This window comes from Phyllopteryx taeniolatus, chromosome 1 (genome assembly GCF_024500385.1).
Source record: "Phyllopteryx taeniolatus isolate TA_2022b chromosome 1, UOR_Ptae_1.2, whole genome shotgun sequence".
NCBI lineage: Eukaryota > Metazoa > Chordata > Actinopteri > Syngnathiformes > Syngnathidae > Phyllopteryx > Phyllopteryx taeniolatus.
Window position 1 is genome coordinate 10,717,078 of NC_084502.1, and position 15,864 is coordinate 10,732,941.

General features: G+C 42.6%; 1 protein-coding gene across 5 annotated transcripts in view; it reads right to left on the minus strand.

Moving 5' to 3' along the window:
- uckl1a (uridine-cytidine kinase 1-like 1a) overlaps positions 1-15,799 on the minus strand; it is a 17,890-nt gene extending 2,091 nt beyond the window's left edge. The window contains exons 1-16 of one of the 5 annotated variants that reach the window (XM_061770214.1): positions 12,948-13,545; positions 12,245-12,432; positions 10,976-11,082; positions 10,667-10,837; positions 9,576-9,647; positions 9,289-9,478; positions 8,841-8,902; positions 8,095-8,111; positions 7,487-7,585; positions 5,671-5,764; positions 4,792-4,854; positions 4,602-4,724; positions 3,303-3,410; positions 2,945-3,101; positions 2,126-2,235; positions 1,234-1,600 (exon numbers count right to left, since the gene is read on the minus strand). In XM_061770214.1, coding sequence (XP_061626198.1) covers positions 2,153-2,235; positions 2,945-3,101; positions 3,303-3,410; positions 4,602-4,724; positions 4,792-4,854; positions 5,671-5,764; positions 7,487-7,585; positions 8,095-8,111; positions 8,841-8,902; positions 9,289-9,478; positions 9,576-9,647; positions 10,667-10,837; positions 10,976-11,082; positions 12,245-12,432; positions 12,948-13,045 — 1,632 coding nt within the window. In that variant the 5' untranslated portion in view covers positions 13,046-13,545 and the 3' untranslated portion in view covers positions 1,234-1,600; positions 2,126-2,152. Of the gene's footprint in view, positions 1-1,233; positions 2,236-2,944; positions 3,102-3,302; positions 3,411-4,601; positions 4,725-4,791; positions 4,855-5,670; positions 5,765-7,486; positions 7,586-8,094; positions 8,112-8,840; positions 8,903-9,288; positions 9,479-9,575; positions 9,648-10,666; positions 10,838-10,975; positions 11,083-12,244; positions 12,433-12,947; positions 13,548-15,641 lie in introns of those variants that run through there. The other 4 variants (XM_061770225.1, XM_061770243.1, XM_061770206.1 and 1 more) reach the window with 4 other exon arrangements.
- Positions 15,800-15,864: the final 65 nt, after the last annotated feature.

Consider the following 15,864-nt stretch of genomic DNA (forward strand, 5'->3'; position numbering starts at 1 on the left):
TGTGCATGGAAAATGAGCAGTGTAATATTGAAGAGTCACGCGGAGTGTTTTTTTACCCCCCATGTTGTTGTTGTTGTTTTTTTTTTTATATATATTTTTTCATCTGCACATGTCTGAAGAGCGGCGCGTGCTCGTGCGTAAGTGGCAGGGGTGAAAATAGGTCACCCCTTAAAACAAAAACCTCGCCGTCGACATCGCAACAGTCTGCCAATTTTCCATTGGGCGGCTTGTCTCCATGGCAACAGGTTAACCTTGAGGCAGCAGTCACGTGTTCGAGTGACTCTTGTGCTGTCTTGGAAGATGCCGCGTGCGTCGTGTAACATCCGCTGTGCGACCCAAAACAAGCGTGGATGTGTGTGGGGTGGGGGTCCATACACACAACGTCGTCAACGGTGAACGGTGAACTTGAATGAGATGATTATATACAAGGCGTACGTGGGGGATAATAACACGACTTGGGGCTCATGCTACTTTTGTGCTTCCTCCCGCATTCCCAAGACAAATGTTCTATATATGCATGCTAACGCTTGTTTGTCGATAATGTGCCCCGCTTCGCTCACCCAAAAGTCATCTGGGATTGGCTTATAAGGACAAGTGTTATTTAAAATAAATATAAATGGCTGGATACGTGTGTAAATATAAGCATGTTTGAACAAGGTGAGTGAGGAAAAATTCTCTTCCTGTTGTTGAGAAGTAACGAATTACGATCAACACTGACCCCTGCAGGCCGTAAAGTGTATGACAACCCTGAATGAGCACGCGTGAGATTCAATGTGAAGCACTCGCGCTCAGTGCAGCAAAATGTAAACAATGTGACTACGATGGGGGATACTATGTATACTATTTATCCTACGAATCTAAAAATAGATATAGATATAATTTTTTATATTTTTTATGATAATCTTTTTTTTTTTTTTCACTTTTGTTTCCTTTTTAAGGTGACTCAGCAGCAGTGGGGCAGCGCCCTCGCGCCTAAGAAAGTGAGTGCTGAACAGAAGATTGAAATCATAGAAAAACATGAGCGAGGTTTAAATGTAGTCGGTTTGGCCAAGCACTTGTAGCAGGAGTTGATCAAGGCTATAACAGCAGCCAAGGGCGTTCAATTCATTTCAAAGCTATGGAAACGCTGTATAAGTGAGGAAAGTGTGGCAAAAAAAAAAAAAAAAGCCAATATAACCGTGAAGATCAAGTTCAGTGAAAGTCAAGTGAACAAAATAGCCATGAGGTAAAGAGTGTATTTCTATCCATTTTATTTTTATACAGTCAAATCCTGTACAGTGCTACTTTTTCTTATTGATACACACATTACAAAATTTGGGGCGGCTGAAACAAGATAATGGAATATTGAGTATATACAATATACAATCAATATCAATATTGTATATTGAGTGAAATTTGTCACTCCAGAGAACGCCTCGCACTGCCGCAAGAGTCGAGTGGCGGCCCACTCCATGAAGCTCTCTGCGCACTGTTCTTAAGCTAATCCGAAGGCCACATGAAGTTTGGAGGTCTGTAGCGATTGAGAGTAGCAGACCATTAGATGTACCTAATGAAGTGTCCAGCGAGTGCACACATTGATGATGAACTTTGTTCTAAAACCCTGTGAAAAAGATATACAAGTTGGAAACGTTCCATGGGAATTCACAGGAATAAGTCAAGATTTTACAAAATTGAAGGTTTATTTCTGAACAGGGAACTTAGATAGTAATATAGTTGGAGAAAATATATTTGCTCGTATAGTGTAAAAAAGTAGATATTTGTTTATGTTACAATATTGTGCTATGTTGACCTTATGTCTGTATTTTGTTTTTCTGTAAAGTCTTTTTTTCTCCCGTGATGTTGCTGGTAACGCTGCGACCTTGCCAGAATGAGCAAAGTATGCACATTTCAGTACATTAACACTTTTTGAATGAAAAGCTGGTGCAGAGAACTCCTGAATAAAACCGTGTCAAATATGAACAGTTATTGCGTACAGTCGCGGCACTGCCGCTGTCTCAAAGTAACAAGATTCCTGATGTTGTCAATAAAACAACACGCTTACAAGTGGACCCAAACTCGCCCGCTGTCAAAGAGAACATTTCAACAAGCGTCTTTAACCACGTTAATAACACAGCGTAAACTCAACTTTTCAAGTCGTCGTGTGTTTCGCACATCAGTAAGGCAGCTGTTCCCGGGTGGCCTCGTCAGTGCATTTGTCAAATCCATCCGTGCCAAAGTAGCGGTCCCCAAAGTCCCCTGAAAGCACACAGGCATGACATATACACTATTCATAAAAGGTTTGAGGCGTGCAATTTCCGGATGAACGAGAACCTCTACAAGTGAACTTAATTTGACCGTGGGTAAACCTTTGAACGCACGTGTCCAACTGTTCACCGTTTTAGTACTGGCCTATTTTGCCGTTCAACAACAAAAGGTGTTTGATCCATGAACATTTCCAAGGACATCCACTTGTACCTGTGTATGCAGTATCTGCGGCCACCTCCTGATTACACTCTGTGCCACTACGGTAGTGTACTGTATACATTAGTGGTGTAACGATTCATTCATTATATCGATGTTACGTTACGTTTATACAGTGCAAACCACTGAAGAAAGAAGAAGCAGTCATTTTAAAAAAAGACGGCATCCGGAAACCTTAAAAGGCCCCATCCCATCAAAATTATTTCTTTTTTCTACTCTTTTATGCCTAACATAGGTCAAAATGCAGCACTGATATGGTTGAAGTTTGACATCAATGCGGTTTGTCGATGGTATGCAATAGCATTTGAAAATTAAACCGCTGGTAAAACGAGTGGATTTGAAATCAGCGACGTTGAAACACAGACTCGGCAATTCATGTTCAATTACCACTCGACCGCTGCGTCGCGACAGTCAATTGGCACCAATCGCTAAGAATTCAGTGGATAAGAAATGCAACAGCGAGAAAGTGCGAGTGATGTCTTACCGATACCAGGAATGACGTGCAACGAGTCGTCGAGCCTCTTGTCCACAGCCGTGGTGATGATTTTCACCTTGGGGAAGGCGTAGGCCACCGAGTGCACGCCGAGCTCTGCCATCAGCAGCGACACCAGCAGAATCTTCTCTTCCGGCACTTCGTGGTCCTGCACACACACACACACACACACACAGATCTCTCAGAGTGATACAGTGCAGCCCTACAAGCCACAATAATGAAAAATGCTCTTGCTGTCTCAAAAAAGAGCTTTATCACCTTAGTGGAGACTCATTAGTGGCCATAATGTTGTGGGGTCGTGTGTATATTGATGTACAGTATGTGTATGTAGCAGATTCGGTGAACACACCCGAAGCACTCGAACGGCCATCATGGCAGCAGCCCCGGTGGACACAGTGCTGTCCATTAGGATGACGTGATCTTCGCTGATGTCTTTGGGCAGACGCAGGTAATGTAGCTGGCAAAAGAGAGGGGTTACCATGGTTACAAAAGCAGGAGGGGTAGTTGCCATGGAGACACCAATCACGTTGAGAGAAACATTCGCTAAAAGCATTTCCGCCTTTTGTTTAACCGGGTTCTTGTGACGCATGTTGGATGATTAGTACATTTGGTGCTGAACGGGGTTGCAAAGGGGTCGAAAATTTATGGTCAATTTCAGGAAAGTTTCAAGTAAATTCAACTGAAGCGTTCTGAAAAAAAAAAAAACGCATTGAAACAATTGCAATGTCTGCCATCCCTGCAAAATATACAATTAAAAAGCATGACATTTTAACAGGTTTACAGTATCTGTCAGTAGATTGCTTTTTAAAGTTTTAAATATTTTATTGAACAATCAACTTTTTTTTTTTTTTTTTTTCATTGAAGAATAAAAAAAACGTGAATGTTTCGTTAAAATATTACTCATCGCCTGATCCAGCACATGCAAAAATCAACTAATTCACTGCCGTGGACGTTGATATTTGTCAACTGGAATCCAAGGGTTTACCTGCCACTGACGTATATACTTTCTTCAACCACGTTTTTCAACGGGTACATGTGGAATAGGGTCTCACCCAACTTGTATGTGAAATTCATGTTTGTAAAGCACTGTAATGACTAACACGTCCCTGTAGATGGCGTTGTTGAATCGCTTTAGATTTGAGCTCAACACAGCTTTCGAGTAGAAGATCAAGACCAAAGCAAAAGCAAAGCAAAGCAAATGTAGTTATTTAGCGCATTTCCTGCAGGAGGAAACGCAATGTGCTTAACGTGATTAAAATCATTTCAAAAACATCAAGACAAAGAAAATAAGACGAGGCGGCGAATCTCGGCTTGTCCAGTCGATCGTGAGGGCGAGAAATACTAATATGTTGGAAGTCAGACAAGTATAGGCACCGAACAGATATGTATATGCGTGCTATGAATTGAGTATGTGTTGCGGTGGTGGAAAAAAAGATGACGCAGTTCATGGAGTAAATGGCGAACGCCGTGTAAAAAAGCCACTGACTGATTATTTAGCCATCAAAAACCTTTTCTCAGTCATGTCATTATTGTTTTATAGGTTTGTTCCCGTTTACGCCCATACATTTCCATCAATTCCTCTGGACAGTTTCCGGCGTTCAAAATTTCCAGAATTTTGCAACCCTCAGACTAAGAGGATCAACACTACCTCTGGTTCGCCTGAGTCCAGATTGGTCTGGATGAGGATCTTGCCGATACGCACGTCCTTGCACACGGCCCTCAGCGCGGGCTCCATGGTCTCTCCTGCCCGCAGGATGGACACACCGGTGATCTGCGGACACGAGCCAGCGGATCAGCGCCATGGCGGCACGCTGGACCGGAGGCCAAAGAACGCTCACCCCTTTGCCGGCGTATCTGTGGCCTTCGTACTCGTGGCCCTGTGGAGTGTGAACCTTGCAAGGCTGACACAAAGCAAAGGCTTACTTGTCATGCATGAGACAAAAAAGAATAGCATTGACAGCAAATGTATATTTTTTTATACTTTATACTTAAATACTCCTACACTCCCTGGCAGGAGGTACAGTTAACCTGTGTATCCATCATTATTTAAAATATACTGTATACAATTTAGTTACTTTTTTCCACACCGGTACCATCTACACCATGTTTCTTGTGAGTGTTTTCATTTTGTATTTGTGTTTGGCTTTGTCCCATTCAACAAATTGCTCATAATGCATCGGTGAGTGTGTTAGCTCTCCTTTTTTTTCCCCCACTTCACTCGAGCGGCGGCGTATCTGAAGCCCGCTCGCAAACAGAGAAAAAAAAGAATAATCGACCAAACGATGGCTTGTAGCTCGAAAAACCTGCAATTACGGGCACTTGTAAGTCTAGGTATGTACCACTGGATATATGACATTTTTGTATGGTGTACTGAGAGATGTTTGTAAAATGCGTTCCCTTGGCTAAATGACGGTTGGGAAATGCTGACTGAGATAAATAATGCATGGTTTATTTATTCTTATACAGTTGAAACCAGATGTTTACATGCACTGTATAAAAACACACATCCCCCCCCCCCCCCACACTGTCTGACATGAAATCAGAATAAACTTCTCCTGTTTTAGGTCAATTAGGATAACCAAAAACTATTTCCATTCGCTAAATTCCAGAATGATACAGTTGCAACAAAACTGAAATACTAAAAGGGTGATTTGAATTTGTGAGACACTTTCACACATTACTTGTCATAGCTGTCTGTATAGTTATCAACTACACACCTGTGATGGCAAAAAGGTGAGCGCATGTTCTATAAGAAGGCGCATTAATCTCTTTGAGTAGAAGATGAACTCATCTCGGCTGGTTTCTTTATTCCTGCAGAGGAGAGAAATCCATGATTGTGTAGACCTTTTCACCATGATGTCAAGTGTACTTACGGGTGGCAAAAGCTCAAGCAATCTCTGACGGCACCACTAGTAAAGGAACCATTACATGTCATTCGACCAAGGCAGAGCAATAGGAAAACAGGGTCAATGGCCTGAATGATGATCTTTCTCGACTGGCGTAGCCAAATGTGTGACGTGTCAGTCGAGAACATGTTATGTGAGGTAAATCTGTCAGCCGTAATTCACACTTAACAGGTAAGTTGATTCAAATTTCCATATTTGTGATGCAAATTCAATTCAATTCCTAGACTGGTTCTACTCATACCTCAAATACGACACGCAGTTCATCCAGCTCAAGTCCTTTTCATCTAACCCCTACACACTCACTTCAGGTGTGCCCCAGGGCTCTGTTCTGGGGCCCCTGATTTTCATCATCGACCTCAGTACCCTTTTCCCTAAATTCAACATTCTCCTCCATTGTTTCGCGGATGACACCCAGCTCTACCTCTCCTGCAAACTCAACATTTCATTTCCTCCCTCCTCTCTCATCTTCTGCTTATCAGAAAGTAACACATGGTTCACCTCCAACTTCATGAAACTAAACAGTGATAAAACAGAAGCTTGTCTTGACGGCACGAAATCTATACCATGCAAAGTTTACAGTCTATTCATCCCAGTTGATCGCTCCCTATTCTCCCCTTGCCCTCAGGTTAAGAGTCTGGGTGTCATCCTCGACAGCACACTATCTTTCCATTCTCACATCAATAACATAACCTGGTTAGCTTACTTTCACTTATGTAACATTAACTGACTACACCCCTCTCTCAGCCCGTAAACTGCCTCTATCTTGGTCCACAGTCTTGTCACCTTCCATCTTGACTATGGTTACTCCCTCCTCTTCCGCCTCCCATAAGTTGCAACTGGTCCAGAACTCCGCCGCGCGCATCATCACGAAGACCCCCTCTTTCCACTACATCACCCCCATCCTCCGGCAACTTCACTGGCTTCCGGTCAAATTTCAAATTCAGTTTAAACTCCTCCTCTACACCTTCAAGGCTATCCACAACCTTGCCCCTCCATACTTGTCTGACCTCCAGTCCTGACATCGCCACTCCAGCCCGCACCATCAGATGCTCCTCCTCCATCCACCTGACTGTCCCACCTGCCTGTTTCAGCACCATGGCTCTGGAACTCTTTGCCACAAGACCTCTGCAACTCAGTTTCTTTCACCGCCTTTAAATCCAAACTCAAAACCCACCTGTTCAATATTGCCTACACACTGTAACTTCACCGCCCTGTATTTTTGTTTTTGTATTAGATTTTTTTTCTCTCTGTATAATTCTGTTTTTTATTGTTGCTTTACTGGATGTGCAGTGTCCTTAAGGGTCTCGAAAGGCGCTTACAAATTAAATGAATTATTCTTACACTTATCATTAAGGGATAAGCTAATTAATTAACTTTTCTGTTGCTCGGATTATTGGCAGAGATGTGCTTTTCTAACCCTGAAATGGATAGTGCGCTGCACAGTGACATTAGCTGGCAGTCTAGGCGGCGTAACCCCAAGCACAACCAGTTTTTGTCATCATTTTCAGTTCGAATGAGCAGTACTTGATTACTTTTTGCCACCCGATGTACCCTGGTGCCTATTGTTTACAAACTGGCCTAGTGCAAACACAGAAAAAGAAGGGCAAGTGCAAGCAGGCGTGGCTACCTGATGATGGTGTGGAGGCCTCGGACCTGCGGACTGCTCTCCAACACGCTGAGTGTCTGCGGCAGCGTCTGCGTCTGCTGGGCGGACGCCAGGAGCGCTCTGGCAAAAATAGCACATTCAAAGTGTGAAAGCTCTACACACACACAGTCATAGTTTTGATCGTACATTTACAATGCACAATCATCATGGGCATGAATGTCATATTCATTTTGAGCTTATATAAAATTTAATTGATGATTACCCATTAACACATTTTGAAAAGCTCTGCAGTTCATAATTTGACAAAAGGATAGTCTTAGCAGGGTTCAAAATTGATCCAAAGAATATTTCATGTGCATGGAAAATAAACTGTAAATAAGGCTTAAAATATATCATTCAGCACCAGTTATTAAGAGTCGGGTGACTTAGTAAACCCTGTATGGATTTGAGAAAATCCTGAATCAAATCAGACCTATGTACTTAATTCTTGTTTCATTATTTCAACCTGGAAAAGGAAGCGTTTAAGTAAATTACTACTCGCCCCAAATGAATATGCCATTCATGCTCATGATGAGTGGAGCTGCTTGACACACCAACACCGGGTCAAGTGAAAAGTCACATCAGCATACCTCACACTGAGTTCACGCTGCATAAAGAAAAAGTAACAGACGAGACAGAGAAAATGAGAGGAGAAAATAGCTCAGTTGTTTTCATTCGTCAATAATATTATGTCACCCAGGGTGACCGTGTGTGGTTTTTTTTAAGTTTGGGGGAAATTATAATTCAGTTTAATCTAGTGATATGGACGGAGCCCCAGACATGACATTGGGGAAAACATTTTATTGTGGCAACAACACACTGTAGATATAATGTGCACACAAAATGCTAATTTTTTGGCCACAAAATAGGAATAATGTACGCACAAAAATACTAATTTGTGGGTAAAATACAATTCCCATGAACAATTTTGGTCTCTGGTTAAGAAACCTGGCTAAAAACTGCAATACACAATGTCCTCTACCTTACCATTTGTAGAGAGGTTGACCTCAAATTATTTACCCAACTGTCCAGGAATTATATTAATATTATCCATTTTTATTTTGTGTGCACATTTTCGCTACTTCATGGCCACAAATGAGTATTTCATGGGCACATTCTACCTAATTCGTAGCCATAATTTTGTATTTCGTGTCCAGAAATGAACATTTTGGGCACATATTATATCTCCATTGTGGGCAATATTTAATTTTTGTTTTCCCCTTGTCATGTCTTAGCGTACTCGATATGTTTTGACCAGAAAAGCACTTGCTTGAGCACATGTAGATGCAACATTCTTCCACAAGATGGTGCCACAATCTCATATGTCATAACTTACCTCCTCTAGCTGGCTGTGCACATGCTGGACTATCAGATCGATGGCCACCATATTGCCACCACCTTAAAGGAAAAAGAAAAATGCAGCTGTACCTTGGTGTACTAGTGCACTTACTTTCAAATGTTTCTAGTTACGAGCCATTATTTGGTAAAATTTTGGTTTTGAATTGCAAGCAAAAAAGTGACTTATGCGTGAGTTTCAGACACCGCCACTAGATGGCATTAGAGAAAATCAGAACATCCGCTATCAGGTCACATGATTGGATTAAAATGCTTTAATGCGTTCCCACCCCTAAATTCATTCCAATAGGGAAAATTGATTTGAGATTTGACTGATTTGATTTACGACCGTGGTCACAGAACAAATCAAACGCCTAAATCAAGGTACCAATGTAGTTCGAGGCGCTATCAGTGCATTCTTGAAAGTTCCAAATTGTAAAAGGTTTCACCTCTGGGCACCACAATGTCCGCCAGCCTCATGGTGGGCTCGATGTACTGCTCAAAGGCCGGCTTGACGAACTTGTTGTATTGCTTGATGACGCCTTCCATGTCCCGCCTGCGCTCCGTGATGTCCCTGCGAAGGCGGCGGACCAGCCGGATGTCGGAGTCTGTGTCCACAAATATTTTCATATCCAGAAGCTGCAAACGGAGCGAGTAAACACGAAAGGCCGCTTCAATAAACTTTACTTCATTGTTCAAACAACACGAGGCAGAGATATGCTTTCTTTTACTTGACCTGAAGAAGATCTTTGTCTGCAAATGCCATAATGCCTTCAAATATGATTACGCTTGCACCGTACACGTTCTTCTACAGAGAGCGGAGACAACAGAGACGCCGTTGAGAATTGTATTTCTTTCAAATCATCAACATCTGCGGGGAAATGACACGGTTCTAATTCCGAATGGTAAAAAGATAGGTGGGGGCTAAACGTATAAATGTATGTAATAGTCTTTCTAAGTGGTGTATGTACACGTGTATAGGTATGTAATGTATGTGGATTTGTATATAGACCTTTTCATAATGTTTGGAAACCATAGGCAGCAGAAAAAGTGATTGGCTACCACTGACCTGAACTGAAAACAATGACAAAAACCTGTGTTTGGGGTTGCAGGGCCAGATATACCCTTGCAGGTTGACGTTATTTCTCGATTCCCTTTAAAATATCTAAACTAATCCAACCAAACCTGTGGGTGAGAAGTATAAATGGAGTTGAGGAGCGGGCAAGGTCTCGAGGCCGCTTCTAAAGGGACAGACCATCTTGGTGAGAAAATGCTGCCTTCGCAAGTAATGATGCAATTGAATGTTTCTTGTAGCCCCTCGCTTTAGGTGTGTATTAACTTCTCATATTATATCATGAATACAAGGATGGGGCCAGTAGCGGTTCTGACTGGGCCACCACAATTTAGCTCACGGTGCCACCACTCAAAAAGGCGCAATTTCGGACCCTGTGTTCCATGAATGGGGAATTAGGGGGGAAGGTTCTGTTAATATTTGCCGATGTGTCCGTCCACCCTTTCATTGTCTTGGGCACTTGTTGATTTTCCTACACTCTGGACTCTACCGATGACAGACACCCGCCCCCCCCCCCCCACTAAAACAAGCCAATTTCCCCATGGCAAGAAATATGCTGTAAAAATGTCTATAATTCTTGATCTTGAGGTATTCTGATGAAAGCATAGCAGTCATGCTATTAAAACACCTGGAAACTGTTTTAAATTTTTCGACATGTTACTAATATAATACCTTCCCCGAAATATGGCTAGAAATGACATCTCGGTGGGGATCAACAAACCGTGTCACCTTGGACAGTTAGTACACAAACTCACCCAATCTTTCTGTCGTCTATGTGTGGTGAAGTCGTACACGGGGATCTTCACACTCTTTCCCTGCTTCAGCTTGCGCAAAGTGGCGACCAGTAGCCCAAAGTCAAAGGCCCCCGGATGATCGAAGTTGTAGTCGTTGCTCACGGCCAAGGCTTGCTCCTCAGGAGACAAATCCTGTCAAGACACAAAACGCAAAAGTTGTAAAGCCAGCTGATAATAATCTACAACCCTCAATGTTGAAAACTACTGAAAATGACTTTGAAAAGCTGTACAACATGGATGGATAGAGATGCACGAGCACGCCTGTGTCACCTTATAGAAGGAATCCATCGACAGCAGCACCACCCAGGGAACATCCAGAGCCTCGATGATCTTGTTGGCCACGGTGGTCTTCCCTGAGGCGCTGCCCCCACACAACCCTGCGGATCCACACGGCCGTGCAAAAGGCTCATTGTGCTTGCTTTGTAGAGTGTGTCGAATGTGTTGAAGTGGGACAAACAGGCCAGGCAGTGCAGCCACAAATACATATCGTTACTCTGCTTGCGGGAAGTGGATTTTTCAGGAATCTGTACTTTACAAGAGTATTCTTTTTTTTTTTTATGAGTTCTTACTTTTACTTCTCACATCTGAAAATGATTCATAACGAATGCATTGGCTTGTGTCAGCCTAAAAACTACCAGCTTCTGCTCTTCCAAAAAATCTCCATCCAGTCTAGAAAAAAAACATACAGGAATAGTGTATTTTTATTTTCTGAGGTTTTTTTTTTTTTTTTAGCTCAGGTGGGACCTGTTGTCAATTCATTCTGGATTATCCTGTCAGAATTGATCTTGCAGCAAAGCTGTGTCCAGTTTTTGCTTCTCATTATGAGCATTATCTAAGTTAAAAAGAGGAAAATTACTTTGTGTACTTTTTTTTTTTTAAACATGTCGTTTTCAAAACAGCTGTATATATTTTGACACTAAAGATTAATTTGGACTTTTTACTACAGTACATTTCAGAGTTTGTACTTTTAACTTTTGCTCAAGTAAAGGAGGTGAGTATTTTTTTTATACAAGTATTTGTACTTCTACTTAAGTACTTTTGCTACAGCTCAGATGCACACAACGAAAGCAGCGAGCAGGCAGCAAAAGTACTAGTAAAAGTAGAAGTATAGACACGTTAAAAAAAAGACTGGCAAAATAAGAAGTACTGATTGGAATCCTTCACTTAAGTAAAATGAAAATGTACTCTGAAAAGTACAGTACAAACGTAAAATTACTAAATTATAATTAAGTCAATTATATACAATATCCTTTTGGTAACTTGGCACAGTGGGGGAAAAAACTTATCTGAACACAATATAGTTGAACTCTTATAACTTGCATACTAGTACTTGTACTGAGAAGAAAAGTATCACTGAACACGAGCCCGTTTTGATAACGAAAGGAGTAGAAAGTACAGATATCGGTTTAAAAATCGAGGGAGTCAAAGTAAGAAATTGTCAGAAAAATAAATTCTCAAGTGCAGACACCTGAAAAATCGACTTTTATAGTCACAAAGTATTTATACTTTGTTACTTGCCAGCACTGGCGAGTATCATACCTATGACGAAGGCCTCCTTGGACTGCGCTCCGTGCTCGTCGTACCAGGGAGGTCGACCCGCAGTGTAGATGGTGCGCGTTCCCGTGCGGAGCAAGGGCGGCTCCGTTTTACTCAGCGACGTCGTGCTCTTCCTGCGAGGGGCGCTGGCGGGGGGCAACAGCCGGTCCAATGAGTCCTCGCCGCTCCCGCTGGAAAACACACGGCATGTATTCAGAATCAGAAAGACATTGACAAAAAAAAAAAAAAAAAAAAAAAAAAAAAACTGTCACTGAGCAGTAAAGGGTTGCTAGTTATCTGGTAATGCCGATACATTTTTGTTTTTTTTTTGAATTATTTTTTTTTAAATTTGAATTTTGAATTTCCTCCACCGAGCACGCAGCGGGAAGTTAGGTACTGTATGTAAATATTACACTACGTCATGGAAAATTTGATATCGAATATAGTACAGTAATACCTTGAGATACGAGTTTGATTTGTTCCATGACTGTGATCGTATCTCAAAACACTTGTATGACAAATCATCCCTCCACCAATTGCTTGGCTTTGACAGAGGTGTGCGCACTATAAAAGTGCCCCATTTTTAACAGTGCCTGCGACCACTCATCAACCCCAGCTGAAGAGACGATTTCCGCACTATATATAGATCACACAGCATGTGAAGTGTTGCTCTACCGCAGAAAGGAGCATCGTAGTGAGTTCCTACCTGGAGTCCGACCTCAGGGACCAACAGCCGGAGATTCTGGCCCCACTACAATCCTGCAGGCTTCTCTCCGCCTCGGCTGACAACCTGCTATACTCCATCGGGCCTGTCACCGTGGCAACCGCTTCAAAACAACAGCGACGATCCCTCAACGCTGACCACGACTATAAACTTGTAAACTCGAAAATCTGGGAAAGTCATAATCTAATCATCTTTGACTTTGACTCTTCCAAAAGCACATACAAATACAGTATGTGGAGCTAACCCGGCTTACGTGACTCCTTTAGGTCCATCAGTTCCCATGTGTACGTGGAACTCTCTGGCATCTGCATGTGTGTGTGTGTGTGTGTGTGTGTGTGTGGCAGACACTTAAGAGGATCAGTCTAACATGGGAACAAGGAGCTGCTTGGCTGGTATTAATAGAGGCACCTGTAAGCAACAAAAATAGAGGACATGGCAGATGTCTTCTGCTGATCCTTTGTCACAGGGCAATGAGTCACACAAACTGTAAAACTTGACAGCCACAATGCTGACGGACCTCAAACCCCCTACAAACACCTACCATTCTAGCCTCAACACCATGCTCGCACAAAATGATGTGACATCACACATGGGCAAACTAAAATGTGCACTAGCACCATGACACAAAACACAAATCATTAAACTCACCTTTTTGTAATTTGCAGCCAATAATAAACACTACTGAATACAGGCCAATTGTGACAATTCCAGCTCCTTCCCTCAGGTAGGCGCTACCGATCAATGCAAACTAGAACTAGTAGACATTCCAACAGCTTCTTCCCTCTTGCGATCAACTTCTTAAACACCTAACCTATAATTCCATTACAACAAGCTGGCAATTTTTTGACTTGAGTTCGTTGTCACATTTCTGTGGGGCCAATTATGTATTACTCGTGCACTCACTGTAGTTGTCTCGCCATGCTGCACTATTTGCAAATACTGGCCACTCATGCCAGAGTAGCATCTGCTCCATTTGCACACTGATTGAGGAGTATCTGTAACATTTGCACAACCAACATTGTCCCAGATTATCGCACTACTCGTCACTTTAAACCGCATACACTCCTTGAAGTCTCAGCGCCCCTTGCACAATGGTCATTGCACCGGACTATTGCAATATTAGCCATTCGAACTGCTCTAAGTGCTAGAGGACTCTGCATCTTTTTGCACAATTGTTGTTTGTTGTTGTTTTTTGTCAATGTCTTTATGTCTCCAAAGTGTTCTGTAAATTGACTGTCTGTTGTACTAGAGCGGCTCCAACTACCGGAGACAAATTCCTTGTGTGTTTTGGACATACTTGGCAAATAAAGATGATTCTGATTTTGATATATATCAATATTGACTGATATTAAAAATATACTGAGATAGGATTTTTATTGAGGTTCAATTCAAACCTAACACCACCACCAAGATACTGCCAGATTAATATCTTATTGCTCTGGCCTGAGCACAAAAACAACAAATAGGCACATTTTATTATTTATTTTTTTAAGTTTTTTTTTTAGATACAACAAAATATATTTTTTCAGGAATAAAACCTCTGCCTCAGTTTTGAAGAAGGTGGTCATTTGGTGGTACTAGTTGGAGAGCTGATAATTTTTTGAGTTGCACTAGGCCAAAACTGGCGGCACGGTGGACGACTGGTTAGAGCGTCAGCCTCACAGTTCTGAGGACCCGCGTTCAATCCCCGGCCCCGCCTGTGTGGAGTTTGCATGTTCTCCCCGTGCCTGCGTGGGTTTTCTCCGGGCACTCCGGTTTCCTCCCACATCCCAAAAACATGCATTAATTGGAGACTCAAAATTGCCCGTAGGCATGACTGTGAGTGCGAATGGTTGTTTGTTTCTATGTGCCCTGCGATTGGCTGGCAACCACTTCAGGGTGTACCCCGCCTCCTGCCCAATGACAGCTGGGATAGGCTCCAGCACGCCCGCGACCCTAGTGAGGAGAAGCGGCTCAGAAAATGGATGGATGGATGGATGGATGTGAATGTGAGTGCGGATGGTTGTTTGTTTGTACGTGCCTTGCGATTGGCTGACAACCAGTTTCAGGGTGTACCCCGCCTCCTGCCCGATGACAGCTGGGATTGGCTCCAGCACGCCCGCGACCCGAGTGAGGAGAAGCGGCTCAGAAAATGGATGGATGGATAGGCCAAAACTGTGCACTGTTCTGATCCACTCCTCTCTCCTGCCCTCTGCTGGCCAACATTCACACTGCTCTTTAAGCCTGTTTAGGTGGATCACTTCATGAAACAACTTTTGTTTGTGGATTATTGCTCGCCAATCTGTTGATTTCTATTGTGCGAGGTAGTAATATAAAGATTACCTTTTGCCAAAAGCAAAATACATGCGTCTCACATATAATACTGAACCGTATATACATGACAGTGACGCATGTATATTGCCTCATCAGTTCACCTAGTTTGTTTGTGGCGAAACGTCACATCACACACGTCAAGCTTCAGCCTTTATATTGCGCGTATCTTAAAAAAAAAGGAACGAGTTCAATTACCCCGGGGACACACTTTCGACCTGTCTGAGAATGAGCGTATGCTAATATCTGTATACAGAATACAGTACACCACTGAAGCGACAAACGTACAAATAAATACAATAATGGTTGATACACTACTAACAAAAACAAACAAAAAAAAAAAGTTCCGTATTTTTCGTCAGGTACCTGTCAGAGCGGGACGACATTATTCGCCCCTCAACTCCAGTTTCCAAGCCGATATTGTGAGTCGAAGCCGGCGTCGACCGCTCCAAGCCATCGATGATGCTGGAGACACTTCCTTGTTGGGGCACGACGGGAAATGTAGTCTGTCGCTGCGACCTCAATTTCAACGATTCTCAAACAGGACATTCAGTGGTGGCTTTTGCTCACACTAAACTATAAGAACATA